Raw genomic sequence first — 19,173 nt, 5'->3', positions numbered from 1 at the left:
GCCTTGTGTTCCTGGATATCAAGAATGTGTTCCTTCCTAAATGATCTTATCTTTGCTTCAGACCTATGATTTAGAGACGGAGAATTTGAAGATTTTGATGGAGAAGTTGAGAGCTGTCTCTGGAACCCTTCAGTCCTTCATTGTCAATCGGAGGAAGGTCAGCCCAGGTCCACAGAAACCTTCTGGAGACCTCCTCACCTCTGTCATAGATCTTCTTCAAACCACCAAAGCCATCTTTTCTTGGCTGAACAGGTAATTGAGCAAGTTAACAGTTTAAATGAGTCCTATTGATTAGCATGATCTATCAGGAAATGACCAGCCTTCCTCTTTAATCTCATTCATGGTCAGTCATTAAAAGTTTTACATTAAGATAAAATGGTTAGCTCAGTAATTTGGATTTTAACAGCATCCATTGTGCAACAAAGAGTCAACACTGTGATGACATTAAGAACTTACATTTATATTAGGTGCCTTCAACATTGTAAAGATGTTTTAATGAGAAAATAGAGTGAATGCAAATATTTAAGGATGGATTAGTAGGGATGGCCCAAAAAATGTTTAGACAACTGTTTTTTTTTCAGAGTATTTCTAAGATGGAAATAGCAGTAAAGAAGTTGTGGAGGAAAATCTCCCAGACAGTAGGGGCAAGGGGCGAAGGCTCCATCTTCAGGTTGCAGTGAAAGGAAGGGATGCTGAGGAGAGGTGGTAAAACTGGAGAAATATCCAGAACCAGGTTGGATCAAAAGCATGAAGGGATTTGTGAATGAGGTAGAAGTTTATAAACTTTAATACATTGGGTGAGATGGGAGGTGGTGCAGGTGAGTAAAGAAAAAAGCAATGTGATTAGAATTGTGTTGCCATGGTCTTACGAGACATAGGGGCTGCTGTCTTATTATACAGAAGCAACTAGGGGTGATATAACCTGAGGGCCACCAAACCTCAGGCAAGGGAAGAGTTTGAGAAAAAAAGTCTTTCATGGTAACCTCAAATCAGCGATGGGAATTGAACCCACACTGTTGCTATCATACTGCTATCAAACCAGCCAATTGAACTAAACTGATCTCATGATTAGAGTGCGCTTGAGGAAAGTTAGGTGCTATGATAAAATGTTCATTATGTGGATGCCTGTGGGGATTGAGAGTAAAATTGAGTGAGTCTGAGTGGGCTTTTGCTCATCAGTTTTCGAGAATCTGTGGCCTTAAAAATTTTATAACCTTGCTTCTTTTCTGCCAAACTAGGTACCCTTTTATATGCATAATTAATTACTCTGCCGTGAAGAAAGAGATCATCAGGTTATGTGTGGAGCTGGCAGAAACTATTCACAAGGTTTGTCAAATATACCAAGAGCAGTGTAATTCATAACTTAAACAGAATTTGAAGCACAAAAACAGGCCATTCAGCCTACATGTGTATGTTAATATTTATGTTCCCCATGATCCCCACTGTCAAAATATCTTCTTCCTCACTTGTCCCTCATACTTATTTAGGTTTCCCCTTGATTGCATCTGTGTGAAATGTTTTGAATGCTGATGTGAGCAGGTATCAAAAATATAAAGATCATTTTCTTTTGCATTTCTCCTCTCCTCTTCTGAAGGTGCTAGTTTTCCTGGAGCACAGGTCTATAGTGGCCACTGCCCAAGTGGCCATGTTATTTTCTGAGGCTGGTACTAGTGGATGATGGCCCAGAATGTGATGTGATGAAGCTAATTTATTACTCAATCATGGTTCCTAATAAATATATGTTTTGTTCATTCTTCCCCTTTCACACCCAAAAACAGTACAGTGCTTTAAAAGTTTAGAGTTACTCTTAGCAAGGAGGAGACATTAGTTTTAAATACCAGAGAACACTGTGTGTTCTTTCAATTTTGGTCTCTTCTATTTCCTACCTTGCAATCCACTTCCAAAGCAGTGTCTTTGGTCTACTAAGCTTTCCTTTTAAATGCTTTCTGTTGTTATTTTCCCATATTCAAAATTAAACTCTTTTTTTTTAAAACATGAAAAGAATGAAGAGATGTTTAAATAGTTTTGGAAACTGTGTTCGAAGTATAAAATCAGTCACGAGTTTCATTGAATTGAGGGGCTGATCCAGGTGGTCTTATGGCCTGCTCCTCCTATTTCTTGCATTCCTTCTACATTTAGTTATCACTCTCTGTTTTGTGAAGTAATAGATTATGTTAAAAGTGCAATGTAAGACTGAGTCTGCATGATGGCACCCGATAAATACAGAGGTCAGGATGAGGAAAGATTTACAGTAAGTTTTAGATTATATTCCCTACAATGCAGAAACAGGCCCTTCGGCCCAACAAGTCCACACCAACCTTCCGAAGGGTAACCCACCCAAATCCATTCCCATACTCATGCACCTGTCACTATGGGCAATTTAGCATGGCGATTTCACCTGGAGGAAACCCACACATTCAGGCGGAAGAATGTGCAAACTCCACGCAGACCGTCACCCTAGGCTAGAATTGAACCCAGGTCCCTGACACTGTGAGGCAGCAGTGCTAACCACTGAGCCACTGTGCCGCCCAAAAGCATTAAGTAAGAACAGTGATAGGACTGCCTCTGGGTGGTCTTGATAGGTCTGTTCTATGAAAGATCTACTTGCCTTGGTTCATGGTTGTAAATTAATTGAATTGCAGTTAAAAGATTGTGAAATTCACAGAAGAGCAGCCGTAGTGTCATACTAACAAGCTTGTGATGCAGTTTATGTGCAGACAAAGCTGAGATGTAGAAATGCCTCTCCTCACTGGGAGTGCAGGATGGATGAATTTCTGTGGAATTAACTGCAGGAAATAACAGCCAGCACGACGCCTTCCTCAAGTTGGGTCACCTGCTGGAGTGAGGAACCTGTCAATGCAAATGTAGAAGGGAATTATTCAAAGGGAGACAGCAAAGACACGTGTGCATGAGCCTGTATGCATGTGTACATTTGGGAAGATGCACTGAGGTTTCTTTGCATTTATGCATCATGGTCTCTCCTTTCCCCTCGTTTCATTCCCAGTTTTCTCTTTGTACCCTAATCCTGATTGATGCTGCGATACTGCTTCACAAGTTCTGAACATTGTCATCTGTTGTTCACACAGGTATCCATTTTTCATGCATAAGTGATTGTGTAACTGTGGAAAGTATCCCAGCTGAGGCTAGAAAGCCAAAAAAATGCACATTCCAGTCAGAGGATCAGCAGCAATATCCCTCTCACTAATTCTAATTAGTGGAATCATTGTAACACTATGCTCCCTCCACACTTGAAATATGCTACTTTGACACACATTGGGAGGAATCTGAGAGAATTTATGTGAACTTTAATATAAGATATATTTGGAATAGCATTCCTCCATGCATGGAAATGAGCCCACAGAACTCAATATTACCAATTAATGCCTTTACAGTGCATTCTAGAACTTCATATCAGTGTCAGCACGCTCTGCCACTAAGCTGGTACTGAGATCTGCAGTGTGGTTTGCCTGGCTAAATAATGGTGATCTTTTTCCAACCCTTAGATTTGACATCTTTTTTTGTTTAGGAATGCAGCCAGACAGAGAAAGAAAATCGGATATTGAGCATTGTAAGTATAAATCAATATTGCTTTTCTGTTACATCATAATTCATCTTCTGAGTAAACACCAGTATCCCAAATCTGTGTTATAAAATGAATGTTAATTGTGGTATTTCTTGCTCATAATAGAGGTTGGTACTGTACTGCATTCCTGAGGGAATGCTCCTGTCAGAGGTATGCTGCCTTTCAGGCGACACATTAACCAAGGCCCCATTTTCCCCTTTGGTGAACAGAAAAACATTCTATGGCTTTATTCAAGGAAGAATGGAAAAGTTCTCCCCATTGTCCTGGCTACTTTTTTTTGGCCAATGTCACTGTGACAGGTTATCTGATTATCATTGCATTGTTGTCTGTGACAGCTTAGTTGTGTACAAATTGATTGTTAAATTTCTTGCAACACAATAGCGAAGTTAATCTTTTCATCATGCAGAACCTAAGCGTTGCTGAAAAAGGCATACCTTGGCAAAACTTTTTATCTTGCACTAATCAGGACCATTTCCAAGAAATACCAATATAAAGGTAAACTAACATTTATACTATGTGACAGGAGAGTGCTGATTGATCTGCAAATTGATTCTGATCAGTAGAGCTTTTGCAATGGAGAATACGCCAGTTAATGATGACTGACAGTTAATTGTCAAGCTTTATTTAAACTTTAAGTCATGCAGTTTTCCTTTATCAATTAGAGTCTACTAGCCAGCCAGTCAGTACTTTTCTTTCATTTGGAAGAAATGTCATTTTCCATTTACATTCATAGAATCATACAAAAAAAAAGAGACCCTTTGGCTCATCATATCTGTGGCATGATAAACATACTATTTACGCTTGTCCCACTCTCTCAAACTAGGCCCATGGTCTTGAATGTTATAACACTTCAAGTGCCCATCCAAATATTTTGTAAAAGTTGTGAGGTTTTCTGCCTCAACTACCATCCCAGGCAGTGTATTTCAAACACCTACCACCTTCTGCGTGAAAAAGCTTTTTCTTATATTCCCCCTAAACTGCCTTCCTTTCACTTTAAAATGATGTCTCCTTATTGTTGACCTTTCAACTAAGCAGAACAGTTGTTTTCTATTCACCTTGTCCATGCCCCTCATAATCTTATATGCCCCTCTCATGTTGTTCCTCACCCTTCTCTGCTCCACAGAAAACCCGATCTTATTCAGTCTCTCTTCTTTGCTGAAATGCTCTATTCCATGTAACATCCTGGTGAATCTTCAGTGCAATCACGTTCATATTGATATTGCTTTCAAATTGTGATGAATGTAAGATGAGCACCTTTAACAAAATATGTTTTCTCAGCAACACTTCTTCAAAATTGCACCTTTTGTCTGAAACATTTTGCAAAGGAAGTCTTGAGTTTGTGAATAGTGTTATCTAAATGCCAGGGATCTAACTATTGAATTTGACATAATCATGTTCAATATTGAGCATTATCACATTTTTGCTTATACATACATTTTTAAGAGATTTTGATTTGTAAGCAATTGATTGCTTATACAAGAATTTAGAAAGATACTTGTTACCAAAAAGCAGATCCGGTGTTATGTAAAAGAAAGCCAGATGGTGAAAGATAAGGCTGGAGTCAGTCTATCTGTTCGCACAGAGATGTTATTACACATCTTGGAGCAGGAGAGATTTGAACCTGGGGGTCCTTGCTCAGAGGCAGCAACACTAACACTGCAGCACAAGATCCCCTGTAGGGGTTCAAGTGGAATACCAAATTATATTCGCCAGCTGCATACAATTAAACAATTTACATAAATTTACACTCAGCAGGTTTGGCAATATGTATAAACAAAGGAATAAACATTTCAAGTCAACAACCCTTTGTTGGAACTGATTATAATCCAAAGGTTGTAGAGGAGGGATGACACTTTGACCATAAATTGTTCAGTTCTGTTTTGATTAAACAGCTTTGTAACTGTAAATGAGTTACATTCAGGAAATTCAACAAAGTGGGGTAATTTTCATATCTCATACATTGTAAGCAGCTCCAACCAGCTGTACACCTGGAATACTACCTGCCATTTTTATTTCAGAAAGTAAGTTTACTTCCACCATTTTCTGATTTTATAATATGGAGTTCCTTGTGTTTTTTTAACCTCTGATTATAATAGTTATCATAGAATCACATAAACTTGCACAGAAGTTGGCTATTCAACCCAACATCTCTCTGCTGGCTTTTTCGAAAAACATGATCTGGAAGTGCCAGTGTTGGACTGGAATGGACAAAGATAGAAGTCACATGACACCAGGTTATAGTCCAACAGATTTATTTGAAATCACAAACTTTTGAAGCACTACTCTTTTGTCAGGTGAAGCAAAAACTTGTGATTTCAAATAAATAAACTATAACCTGGTGTCATGTGACTTCTGACTAGGAAACACAGTTGCAGTTGGCCCCACATCTCTTTTCATCCATAAACCTGTAAATTCTGCATCTTCAAATATTTCCATATAACATTTATTTAAGGTACCAATTTATATCACCTTTTCAGATAAAATGTTCTAGATTCCACAATTGGCTAAGGGAAAAACAATCTCATTTATCATTTAGATCTTTTATCGGAGTAATATGCTAATATTTGTGACTTTATGCAAGTATTCTTTTTAAATTCCTTTGCAGTATGAAACTATATTTTAGTAAGCTTTCTAGCAACTACCTTAAACCAATGGAAAGAAAAAGATTGCTAGTGCTTAGTAATTAATATTGCCCAAAACTAGCTATTCACTCTGACATTAAGCTGCAAATGATCACAATCTGTACCTTTATTTCATAAGATAGATCATTATTATGGAGCAATGGAATTTCCCCCATTGAACAGATAATTCTGCAACTTGGTTTTTAGTTTATCCTTAGCAAGATTTCCCTCCAGTACATACAGGGCTGGACCTGGGGGAGATATTAACTAATATCCCCGTCCCACTCAAGTTTGGTCCTTGCTAGGTATGCAAAAGTAACTGGGAGTCTTGCCTCTGGGGAAATATTTGCTTTTGCCTGTCACCTTCTCAAAAACACAGGTTGCAAGAATCCACCACTTTTGCCTGAGTGTCTGTCACACAATTTAATGTTGGAAACTAACTATGGTGCTGTGCCTTTTAAAATACTGTAATGTTGCAAAATTCCATGTTGTACATGATGCAGGGGATAAGGATGTGTGGTTAGTTATGTTTGGACTCAATGATATCTGTCTCTCAGTGCAGGGAACTCTCCAGTTTCTGTGAAAACATGGTGATGGGTAGCCCCGAAGTGTTGGTGAACCAATGCGCTTGCCTGGAAACTATCCATCTACTCACCACCTCACCAGGGCAGAGTCTGGTGAGTACTCCATGGTGTCCTGAATGATATGGGGGTTTTGGAGAGATTAATAGCTGTGGACTTAGTTTTTAGCTCTTTAACCTAGAGTGTTCAGAACATCTTTTGAATGTCTGACAACATTTCTCACATGTTTGTATTCCAATCCTCACAAATGTATATGTGTTAAAAATGCAGTTTGTGTGTTATTTAAACACGTTGAGTGTTATCACCCAGCTTGGCTCTTAGTGTTGCATTCCCTTTGAAGTAAAGGCATAGATTCAGCACCAGTTGAGAATTTGAGCATATGCCCTAGGCTGACTCTCGACTGCAGTAGTATTGGAGTGCTGCATTGCTAGGGAAAGATTCTTCCATTTAAGACATTAACCATGACCTTGTCATTCTGCTCTGGTTCAAGTAAGTGTTAAATTATATTCTACTCCTGTTACTTCAAAACCAGCCTCTGCTCCAAAAAATAGTCCTTGCTTTGTTGTTTTTTTCTGGCTTTCCATGAAGTCCTTTAACTCAACAAAGTGAATTTTAAAACAAAAGTTATAGCCCCGAGTACTGCTACTTCAATAAACTGTACTAGCAGCCAGAATAATTCCGTGCCTTGTTTATGTGATCCAAGCCAATTCTGAGTCAGCCCTTGAGCAGAGGTTTCAACGAAAAGAAGTGGTTTCTTGTAGGCCTATTTATATAATATTAAATCTGATTCACTGAGGCACACATGTAATTGTATTTTCCTTCACTAGAGCACATAGTGTTACAAATGTGTGTTTATGTATTGTTTTTGCGTGAACAAAGTACATGCATTTAGAGTTGAGGAATTTTCTCTCATTCCTCCAAAAGACTAGCAACATTCTGCCACTAGCTCTTCTATGAGCACACCCAGTTCAGTAGACTTTTCTACCATCATTTTTCAAGTTGGTTGAAATGTAATCAAACTGTTAAATGTTTGGAGAAAGCTCGACAAACACTTGTGGATATATTGGAGAGTGGTTTCTGGCAGTTACATTGTGGCAATTTTAGCTTTCAATCCATGATTGAATGATTTGTTTTCTTTTGTTTTTCTGAACCATAATTAGCCTTTATTTATACATGTGTATCTCCTCCTCTGTCTCGCTCCCATGTTCCTATATGTACATCTGAATGTTCTATCTGTACTTTGCCTTTCCTTTGTTTTCTCAATATTGTCGTGGCTCTGTCATTGCATTGCCAGGAGCTCATAACTCAGGAATTCCTGACTCCCCTCCGTCTGCCTACAGTCTCCAGGCCTTTACAGCCCAAGCTGGGTATCAAACAAACACTACTTACTGATTTCTGTCCTCGTCCCTTCCCTTCCTTTCAACCCTGGTGGTTACCTGATCTTTGACTCTTGGTTCATCAGTTGATTTGTCAATTATTGATTTTAAGTAAATAGTGATGTAATCAATATTTCCTCTTAGAGGTTTTACGCACCCCAACTGGCATGTCGATGTGTTCACCCAGAAAAGATCACCTCGTCTTGTAATCTGTTGAAATATGAATGACAGAGAACTCCCAAATTCCACTATTTAAAGAAAATAACCCCAAATTTTTTAACTCTAAAAGTGAACATTAAACAATAATTCACAACTCTTAGCCCCCTTTCTCTTAACTGCTTATTATCTGCTTCCAACTTGATAACAACAGGCTATTCCAAGAAGACACTTATTAAAATTACATCAACTTAATTTCAAAACCACACAGCCACTGTCATCTTCTGTGTCTGTTGTCTTCCAGCTGAAGATCTCAGTTGGGTCATTGTCTTTCTTTTTACTGAGATTATGTTTCATATGAAAAGGTACCTTTGATAGTGAGCGTTTCCTAATTTCTTTGAAAGCAAAATGTTAGATCTCCAGGTGTTTCTGCCTTGATGGCAGTTGTCCCTCCAATTTTCAAAATGTCCACATTTTTATATCCCCAACATCAAATTGCTTCATTGGTTCGATGTTTGCAAAACAATAAATTTGAACTCAATTGGGTTTTAGTATCCTGGGGCATAATTTCAACTGGTTAAATTCAAATTATGGTCAAAACAGTAACCAAATCTCAGGTATCCATTTCACAGCCAAATGTCATATATTTTCAATTTTCCAATACACTCTGGGACTACCATCTAGTGATATACACAGGTGCTTGTAATTTCTTAGTTCAGAACAGCATTCACTCTCTCTTTAACAATACAGTACATGCCTTCAACTTCATAACACCTCCCCCCTTAAGAAAACATGAATCATTGTAATGAAAACTTGGCTTCTTTTTTTTTCTAATTCTTAATCCCATTATGGTGAAATACAAAGGGCATTAATCAAGTTATACTTTTCACATTAATTTCTGCATACATATATAACATTGGAATCTGTCCAATCTCATCTACACTTTCTTTAAATCCACGATAACGCATCTGCTATCACATTTTTACGACCCACAATATGTACGATTTGTAAATTAAAAGTCTGTAACATAAGACTCCAACAAAATAGTCTCATGTTTTTGGCTTTAAATCTTTCCAAGAATGTAAGAGGATTGTGATCCATGTACACAACTATCTTCGAAACATTGTTTGTCAAAAAACATTAAAGTGTTGTAAGGCCAGTACAAAACTCAATAATTCTTTTTCAATGGCAGAGTATTTTCTCTGGTGAGTGTTGAGTTTCTTTGAAAAGCAGCCAATTGGCCATTTAATTCCATCATCAACTTACTGTAGCTGTACAACTCCAACTCCTAAATCACTAGCATCGATTGCAACTTTGAAGGGTTCAAAAATTTCGGGTAGGTAAAACTGGTACAGTGGCTAATACTGCTTTTAAATTCCCAAATGCATCCACCAAAAGTTTGTGTTCCTCTTTAGTAAATCTGTTGGCAATGTCACCACTCTGCCGAGGTTTGCAACAAATTTCTGTAGATTTCGCTCAGTCGCAAAAATCAAAGCACCTCTTTCTTCAATGATGGTTGTGGAAATTCCTTGACGGTCTTCATCTTCGCATTCCTTGACTGATGTTATGTCCCAAGAATGTCATCTCTGCCTTCTCAAATTCTGTTTCCTTTAATTTTATTACCCGTTTTGCTTTGAGTCATACAGATGTATAGCACAGACGCAGACCCTTCAGTCCCACTCGCCCATGCCGTCCAGATATCCTAACAACATCCAGTCCCATTTGCCAGCTCCTGGCCCATATCTCTCTAAACACTTTCTATTCATGTACCCATCCAGATGCCTTTTAAATAATGCAATTGTACCAGCTTCCACCACATCCTCAGGCAGCTCATTCTGCACATGCACCACCCCTTGCGTGAAAAAGTTGCCCCTTAGGTCCCTTTTATATCTTTCCCCTCTCACTCTAAACCTATACCCTCTAGTTCCGGACTCCCCCACCCCAGGGAAATGATTTTGTCTATTTACCCTATCCATGCTCCTCATAATTTTATAAACTTCTATAAAGTCACCTCTCAGCCTCCGTCGCTCCAGGAAAAACAGTCCCAGCCTAGTCAGCCTCTCGCTATAGCTCAAATCCTCCAACCCAGGCAACAACCTTATAGATCTTTCCTGAACCCTTTCAAGTTTCACAACATCCAACAGGAAGAAGACTAGAATTGCATGCAATATTCCAAAAGTGGCCTAACCAGCGCCCTGTTTGTAATCATTAAAAAGCTCTGCCAACTGTACAATGTGATCTTTCCATGACACACTAAAGATCACTACATCATCCAGATAAACTGCACAGTTTGTTAACCCAGCCACAAATCTGTCCCTGAGTCTTTAGAATGAGGCTGGTGCATTCTTCATTCCAAAGAGCATCACTTTGAATTGATATAGCCCATTTGAGGTTACAAACACAGAAACCTCTTTTGCTTTCTCTAATAAAGATACCTACCAATAATCACACAGTAAGTCCACTTTCTTCCTGCAGTCTTCCAATCTTGGTATTGGATAGGAGTCCAATTTTGTTACAGCGTTTACCTTCTAATAGTCCACACAAAATCATAGAGTCCCGTCAGGTTTGGGAACTAACATGATTGGCAAACTCCACTCACTCGGTTCGATGATATCTTCGTTGAGCATCGCATCCACTTCCTTCTGGACTTGTGTGGCTTTGAGATGATTAATCCTGTAGGGGTGGTGTTTTATTGGAACAGCATTCCCTACATTCACCTCATGCACAATAGTATTAGTCCTCCCCATTTTATTCCTGCATATGTCCTCATTCTGCTGCAACAAACCTTTCAACTTGGTTCTTTGCTCCTGAGATAGATAGCTCATTAACCTATTTCACTCCTCAAGGACCTCCTCATCCTTTAAAGTATTTTGTGGCACATCAAACTCCATGGCACCTGGATTTGATTCCTCACTCTGCAGAGCAGTAACTAACAACTATTTTTCCAGTTCCCTGACTCTATTATAGTAAGGTTTCAACCTATTCACATGACATACCCGATACAGTTTCTTTCTATCTGGCATCGTTACCAGATAGTTTGCCTGACTCAACAACTTTTCAATTTGGTAGGGACTATTAAACCTGGCTTTGAAGGGATATCCTACCACTGGTAACAATACTAAACCATCATCCCCATGGGAAAATGTATGAATTTTAGAGTTTTTATTTGCCACCTGCTTCTTTCTATGCTGTGCCCTCTTCAGGTGCTGTTTAGCTAACTCACCTACCTGATTTAACCTCTTCCTCACCTTAGATATATAATCCACATGTGAGATCTCGACTTCAGTCCTACTAATTTTTCTTTAATTAATTTCAAAGGCCCTCTCACTTCATATCCGAATATTAACTCAAAGGGAATTAGCTGAGTAGATTCATTTGGGGCATCTCTAATGGCAAACAATATGAATGGGATATCTTTATTCCAATTGTTCGGGTAATCCTGACAGTATGCCCATTACATGGTCTTCAGGGTCTGATGCCACCTTTCCAAAGCTCCCTGGGATTCAGGATGGGGGTACACACTTGGTTTAAAGTGCTGTATACCTGAGCTATCCATGACTTCCTCAAACAGCCTAGCAGTAAAATCAACCCCTTGGTCTGAATGATTCTCTCTGGGTAGCCCATACTGGATAAAGAAAGCTACCAACTCCTCCAGCACCATTTTTGTCTTTATACTCCTTAACGGAATTGCTTCCGGAAATCTGGTAGACACACCTGTTATGGTTAGCAAGTACTACTTCCCACTTTTAGCATTCGGAAGGGGACCTACACAATCAATCATAACCAGCATGAGAGGTTCTTCGAATGCGGGAATTGGCAAGAAAGGTGATTGTTTTATTACTGCCTCTGGCTTACATACCATTTGGCATGTATGACATGTACAGCAAAATGTAACAGTCCAAGCCAATACAAGTGATTTTGTACCTTAGCCTGAGTCGTCCTCACACCCAGATGACCCCCTACTGATAATTCATGTGCTACCCTTAATACTTCCTGTCTGTATACTAAATGGCAACACAATCTGGTGCATTTCCACCCATTTCCCTTCTGCATTAATCTGCCATGGCCTCCATTTTTGTCTTATGTTTCTATATTTAAGATAATAATCCTCAGGAATACATTCTGATTCCTTTTCTGAGTGTGTGTATATATATATATAAATATAAAATATATATTAAAAATATATATCCTTTAATGTCTTGTCCATTAGCCTTTTAGGACTAAAGATTTCTGTCTGACTCTCCACCTGTTCAGTTTTTTCCTGCACCATTAGTTCAAACAGGGTGTCCGCAACTGAACCTCAACTCTTTCATCTTTCTCTTTAGTTTTTGTTTCTTGCAGTGACTTATAACAGTGGGATATTGTTACTACGTAGTCTGGGAAAATTCCAGGGTATTTTTCTTTTAACTTCTCAGTTCCCTGGTCTTCCTTTGGCTTCTCCACAAGGGGTGTCACTCCCAACATGGATTCTGCCAAATCGTTCCCAAGAACAAACTGTATTCCTGGAACTGACAACGTCAATCACTCCCACTATTACTTCCTCAGTCTTGATTTAACTCTCCAACTTGATCTTACACCGGGGAATGCTAAATTCCTGTCCATCTATTCCACAAGTTATCACTCTCTCAGGTAACATGTCAGAAAGAGTGCAAATATGATCATCTCTTATTATTAGAGACTGATTAGCTCCTGTATCTCTCAAAATTGTACCTTCCTTCCCTTCTCCCCCTGTTCTTCCTGAATAAGCTTTACCCACAGAGGTGAAGTCTTTATACAGATCAGGCACTAACTCAGTACCAGCCCCTGCCTGGACCATGCAGTCCCCCTGAAGCTCCTCAACCTTTCTTGGGGTTTCTGTTACTACTTTCACTGATGCCACTTGCTTAGTCTCTTTCACTACATCTTTTCCCACAGTGTCTTTCTTCAACATCAGCACTGTGATTTTGTGTGTCCCACCTTCAGCAGTGAAAACACTTTTTCCCAGTGCTCTTCTTTTCTTTTAATAGAAAAAAAAAGATTTTAGGTTTTTTTTACAAAACTACAGAGCTAATACAAACTAGGGTAACCGCTTTACAATATAATAGCAACAACAATATACATAAAGAAAACAAACTACTAATCTATAAACTACCAAAACACAAAGGAGGATATAAGAAAAGAAATCTCTATATGTAAAAAAAAATACAGTACGGTAAATAACTAACAAAAAAAATAAGTAAATAAATATTGAAAATAGGATTACACCAAGTCATAACAAGATAGCTTAATTTACATTCAATAAAGTTATAACACTCAACTCAGTCTCATCGCAGCTCCCCATCAATGGGGGCAATATTGAGTAGACCCGTATTTATATGGGATTCTTCCTCCCAGGGGCCCCGAACCAACAGACAGCATCCTCATGGCTAAACAAAGGCCCTAGATAATATGGCTGATACATCTACATCGATATAACTCAAGAAGGGCTGCCATGTTCTATAAAACAATTGCGTTTTTTTGGTGCACCATATTCGTAATGAAGTCCAGAGAAATGTGTTCCATAACTATCCTATGCCAGTTCGAGAGTCCTGGGGAACTTTCCAATACTCAGCGCACTAAAATGTTTTTCCTCGCACAAAAAGAGAGGATAGTAAACAGTTTCTTCCTATGTACCTGTAGAGAGGGAAGATTTGGAAAACCCAAAAGGAGAGACACCAGATCCAACCCAATCTCAGTTCCCAAGACCTTTGCCAAAAGCGTTCGTTACATTGTCCCAGTACCCACGGATCTTATGTCATGTCCACAAATAATGAGTGAGAGTATCGACTTCTATTTTGCACTTAGGGCATATTGGGGATGCTCCTGTCTTAAACTTTGCAAGCCGTTCTGGTGCCACGTGGGCCTTATGAAGTACCTTCAATTGAACAGCTAGAGTCCTATTACAAATAGAGATCTTCCTAGCACTTTCTCAGATATCCTCCCACGTCTCTGAGGAGACTTCCGCCCCTAATTCTTGAGTCCAAGTTTTATATAATCATTCTATGTCCTTTGATATATTATTACCTAGCAAGTGATAGAGAGTACTGACCGAGGGGGCGCCCATTGACTGGAGCACTCTCCTCTCCATTTGTGATTTATAAAGATTAATCATCATTGTGGTCTTTTTTTGTATGATCTCTCATACTTAAAAGAGGTCATTGCTAGGTAACCTAAACTTCTGACACAACTGTTCAAACGACATCACGACCTCCCCATCAACTAGGTCTCCCAAGCAGGAGATTCCTCTGGACTCCCAAAGTTTAAAACCAGCGTCTATCAAGCCTGGCTGAAATCCCAATATTCCCACTATCAGATGAAGGGGGAGGTTTTTTTGTAGAGTACCCTCACCCTGTCGCATCATCCTCTAAGCTTTGACTGTGTTTAGGACATTTGGGCTTTTACAATGATCCATGACAGTTCTCACCTTGTCCCATAAACAGCAGGTTGATGAGAGGGCATTTTGCCTGGGAAGCCTCGATATGTAAATTGATCGTGGATCACGAGAGGCCCAATCAGCCACATATGATAGCAAGGAGCTCAGCTGGTACTTCTTAAAGTCTGGGAAATCTAGATTCCCCCCACCTCCTTTCTTGTAAAAGCTGCAGTTTATCTAATTTGATAAAGGGACGTCTATGTTGCCAAATAAAGGATCCAAGCCAACCATAAAGCCTACACAGCACTTGCCTTGGCAATATCAAAGGGAGCATTCTCATGGGGTATAATAGGCGAGGGAGAACATTCATCTTGACCTATTCTTCCCATCCAGGATATCGGAAGATCTTCCCAGCACCAAAGGTCCTGTCTTATTTTCTCAAACAACTGCACATAGTTAGCTTTATGTAACTGATCAAAAGCCGGGATAATAAAAGTGCCTAAGTGCTGAAAACCTCCCTGTGACCACTGAAAGGGGAAGCAGGTTCCACCTCCAAAGTTGGATATTTTGGTAAGACCTCCCACCGGCATGGCTTCTGATTTCATGAAATTAATTTTGTACCCTGAAAACACATCAAATAAATTAACCACTTGTATTAAGCGGGGCACAGATTATCACTGGATCAGTTAAGAAAAGAAGGACATCGTCTGCATAAAGAGTAATTTTATGCTTGACTGATTCTGCCTCCGGGGCCATTATACTGAGATCCGTCCGAAAGGCTTCCGCCAGCGGTTCGATCACTACTGTGAATAATAATGGCAAAAGAGGGCACCCTTGTCGACAACCTCTGCTAACGCTAAAACTATTTGATCTTATGCCATTAGTAAGCACCACTGCTTTTGGGTCACTGTATAGCACTGCCACCCATTTGGTAAAAACCTCTCCAAGGCCAAACCGTTCCATGATATAAAAGAGGTACGGCTATTCCACCCGATCGAATGTTTTCTCTGCATCTAGGGAAATGACCAAGCCCAATATCGCTCTTTGCTGGCATATTTACACAATGTTTAGTACTCTTCTGATATTATTAGTCGACCTGCGACCCTTAGTAAACCTTGTCTGGTCCTCTTTTATGATAAACAGCAATACCCTCTCCAGTCTTAATGCCAGCATTTTTGACAGGATTTTAAAGTCCACATTCAATAAGGATATAGGCCTGTATGAAGTACAGTCTTCTGAGGCGTTCCCTTTTCTGAGAATGAGACAGATTCTCAGGGAGACTACCCTGACTGAATAAATAGTTGTACACGTCTATAAGTGGTCCGGCCAGTTCATCTGTAAACTCCTTATAGAATTCAGTTTGGAATCCATCTGGCCCAGGCGCTTTACCACTCTGGAGCAGCCTCACTGCCTCCTGCACTTCCTGAGTTGTCAAAGGGGCACTCAAAAAGGACACCTGCTCCGATGTTACACCCAAGAGGTCCAAGTTCTTAAAAAAGGACTCCATCTTGCTCATTCTATCCTCACAGCCCTCCGACTGATACAGCTCAAAATAGAATTTTCTAAATGCTGCATTGATCTTTTTAGGATTACAAGTCAAAGTGCCAGCACTCTCTCTAATAGATGTTGGGGAGCCTGCTTCTTTCTGGCAAGGTATGCCAGATACCTGTCCGGCTTATTGTCCGACTCAAATAGTCTCTGCTTCGCAAATAGTATCTCCCTCTTTGCTGTTTGAGTAAGTGCAGCATTCAAAGTAGCTCTGAGGGCTGTAATCTGCTGTAATTTGGTTATCGACAGCCTGTTAACATACACTGACTCAGCTGCCTTCAAGCACGCCTTGAGCAGACGTTGTTGTTCTTCCCTCTGTCATTTCTGGGTCACAGAATACAAGATAATCAAGCCTCGCGCATAGGTCTTGGCAGTCTCCCACACCACCGATGGGTTGCAGGCCATACCTAAGTTAATATCCCAGAAAGCTTTAAATTCCTGCAAAAAGTATTCCATAAACTTATTATCTTTCAGTAGAAAAGGGTCCATACGCCAGTGGCGGGAGTACATCTCATCACCACCAGACTTGATCGTGGATCACGAGAGGCCCAATCAGCCACATATGATAGCAAGGAGCTCAGCTGGTACTTCCTAGTACCAGCATGGTCAGAAACCGCTATATTCCTTATTTTGCAGGACAATATCGAGTTAAAAAAGGTTGACGGGACAAAAAACATATCAATTCTGGTATGGCACTTATGTGGGTAAGAATAAAAGGGAAAACCTCTATCCTCCACACATCTACCAGTTCTAACTCCCTATTTAAATCCACCAACTGCCTAGATTGCATAAATATACCCACAGAGCCCCTAGGGATCCTGTCCACCTTGGGGTCAGTGATACGGTTGAAATCTCCCCATATAATTGTGTGATGCGCCCCAAGAGCCATCAATCTGGAGAGCGCATACATTATGAATTTAAAAGGATGTGCTGGAGGGCAATATACATTCAGGATCCCGTATTCCTCTCCATATATTAGAGCTTTAAGTATTATAAACCACCCGGACTCATTCTTTATTTGGCTTAACACTTGAAACGGGAGATTCTTCCGAGTGAGAGTGGCCACTCCTCTACTTTTCGAGTTAAAAGATGAAAAGAACAGCTGGCCAAATCCTCCCTGTTGCAGTTCAAATGGTCCTTGTCAGTGAGGTGTGTTTCCTGTAATAGGGCTACATCGACCTTCTCTTTTTTAAGACTTGACAGTATCTTTTTCCTTTTAATTAGTGAGTGACTCCCTTTAACATTCCAGGTGCACCATTTAGACGAATAACTAGCCACGATTATCCAGGAAAGTCCGAGACCCCCCAGGAGGAAGAACCCCATTCATAGAGCATTGAGTAAAGACTGTAAACAATTCACATGGATTTAAAATACAACCTTTAAAACTAATAAATCAGAACTACTAAAAACTATTCCTAAGAAACAACAACATAAACATAACTAAAAGGAGCCGTTTCCCCTTGTCCACAGGGGGCACTCCTACCATCCAATACTCCCACCATGACTCCTTCCAGTTGGAGCCATGCCCTCGCCCAGACATCACAAAGCAAAATAAACAAATACCAATGTCTTATAACAAGGAAGTTAAAGGTGGGTACCCAACCCATCCCTTCCATACTACTACCCTAGGCATTCTTGGCAAAGTAGCAACATGAGGTAAAATATATAAAATTATAATCCCGACATATATTAAAGGAAAAATCAAAATCACCCCCCCAACAACCAGGTGAACCAAGCAGATAACAAATAAAAATCGGAAAAAAAAGGAAAGAAAGAAGGAGAAGCGGGGGAAAGAGAGGTAAAATAGAATAATTGTCCATATAATTCAGGCCAATCAATCTATTTTAGAGCATCCAAAGATTTTTTTGCCTTTTCCGGTGATCTAAAGTTAAACACAGACCCTCTGTGGCTGAAGCACAGTGTTGTCGGATATCTCCTGGAGCACTGAATATTCAGATCCCTCAGATGCTTCTTTACCTCGTCAAATGCCTTCCTCTTGCGAGTCATGACAGGGATAAGTCCTGAAAAAGCATTATTCTTGATCCCTTGTACACCATAGACTGGGTATCCTTCCCAAGTGTTCTGGAGGCCCCCAGCAACATTTGTTTGCCTCTGTAGTGCCGGAGTCAGACTAGGACCAGGCGGGGTCACTGGTTCGAACCAGGCCTGCACACTGCAACCTGGTGGGCCCACTCAACCTGCACCCAGTTTTACCTCAGACTCCAGCTTCAGCAGTTGTGGGAGCTATTGCTCCAGAAACTTAACAAGCTGGCCTTCTTCCTCCTGCTCAGGAAGGCCCAGCAACTGGATTTTCTACTAATGACCTCGATTTTCAAAGGTAGGTGACCCATTTTGGTTGAGTCCTGGGCAGAGCTTAGCAGACTCGGACCTACTGGATCGCCGCCATCTTGAATCCCCTCAGTGCCCTTCTTAAACCATCGACACTGTATTTTTATGTGTCGCGCTGCATTACTGTGAAAATACCTGAGGCCTTTTGTCTCCTTTCCACCCTCTTGGGTTTCTTTTTCACCTGTGGTAAACTATTACCAGTGTGATCTACTCCTTGTTTAGTAGTGAAGGATCTCTCCTCCCAATTTCTATCCCTTATAGGATGAAATTCCTGCTGGAAGCTAGATTTTGCACCAGTGCGTATTCATCTACCATCTCTGCTGCTCTTCCCACTTCTTGAACTTTCTGTTCATCCAAATGAATTCTTATCATCCCTGGAAATGAGTTTTTAAACTCTTCCAGCAGAATAATCTCTTTTACAGCCTCATAGGTCTTATCTATTTTTAAGGCCCATGCCCATCTATCAAAATGACTGTGTTTAATTCTTTCAAACTTAACATAAGTCTGACCTGATTCCTTCTTTATGTTTCTGAACCGCTGTCTATACGCTTTTTATACAATTCGCTGT

General features: G+C 40.0%; 1 protein-coding gene across 3 annotated transcripts in view; it reads left to right on the top strand.

The window, feature by feature from the left end:
- Positions 1-19,173, top strand: part of cnksr1 (connector enhancer of kinase suppressor of Ras 1) — an 84,353-nt gene that overhangs the window by 17,063 nt on the left and 48,117 nt on the right. For all 3 annotated transcript variants that reach the window (XM_043717491.1, XM_043717490.1, XM_043717492.1), the window contains exons 3-6: positions 62-252; positions 1,239-1,326; positions 3,527-3,568; positions 6,762-6,881. In XM_043717491.1, the coding sequence (XP_043573426.1) occupies positions 62-252; positions 1,239-1,326; positions 3,527-3,568; positions 6,762-6,881 (441 nt within the window). The remainder of the gene's footprint in view (positions 1-61; positions 253-1,238; positions 1,327-3,526; positions 3,569-6,761; positions 6,882-19,173) is intronic.

Source organism: Chiloscyllium plagiosum, chromosome 27 (assembly GCF_004010195.1).
Source record: "Chiloscyllium plagiosum isolate BGI_BamShark_2017 chromosome 27, ASM401019v2, whole genome shotgun sequence".
NCBI classification, from domain to species: Eukaryota; Metazoa; Chordata; class Chondrichthyes; order Orectolobiformes; family Hemiscylliidae; genus Chiloscyllium; species Chiloscyllium plagiosum.
The sequence above is the reverse complement of the archived record's forward strand: the minus strand, read 5'-3'. Positions and strand labels throughout refer to the sequence as shown.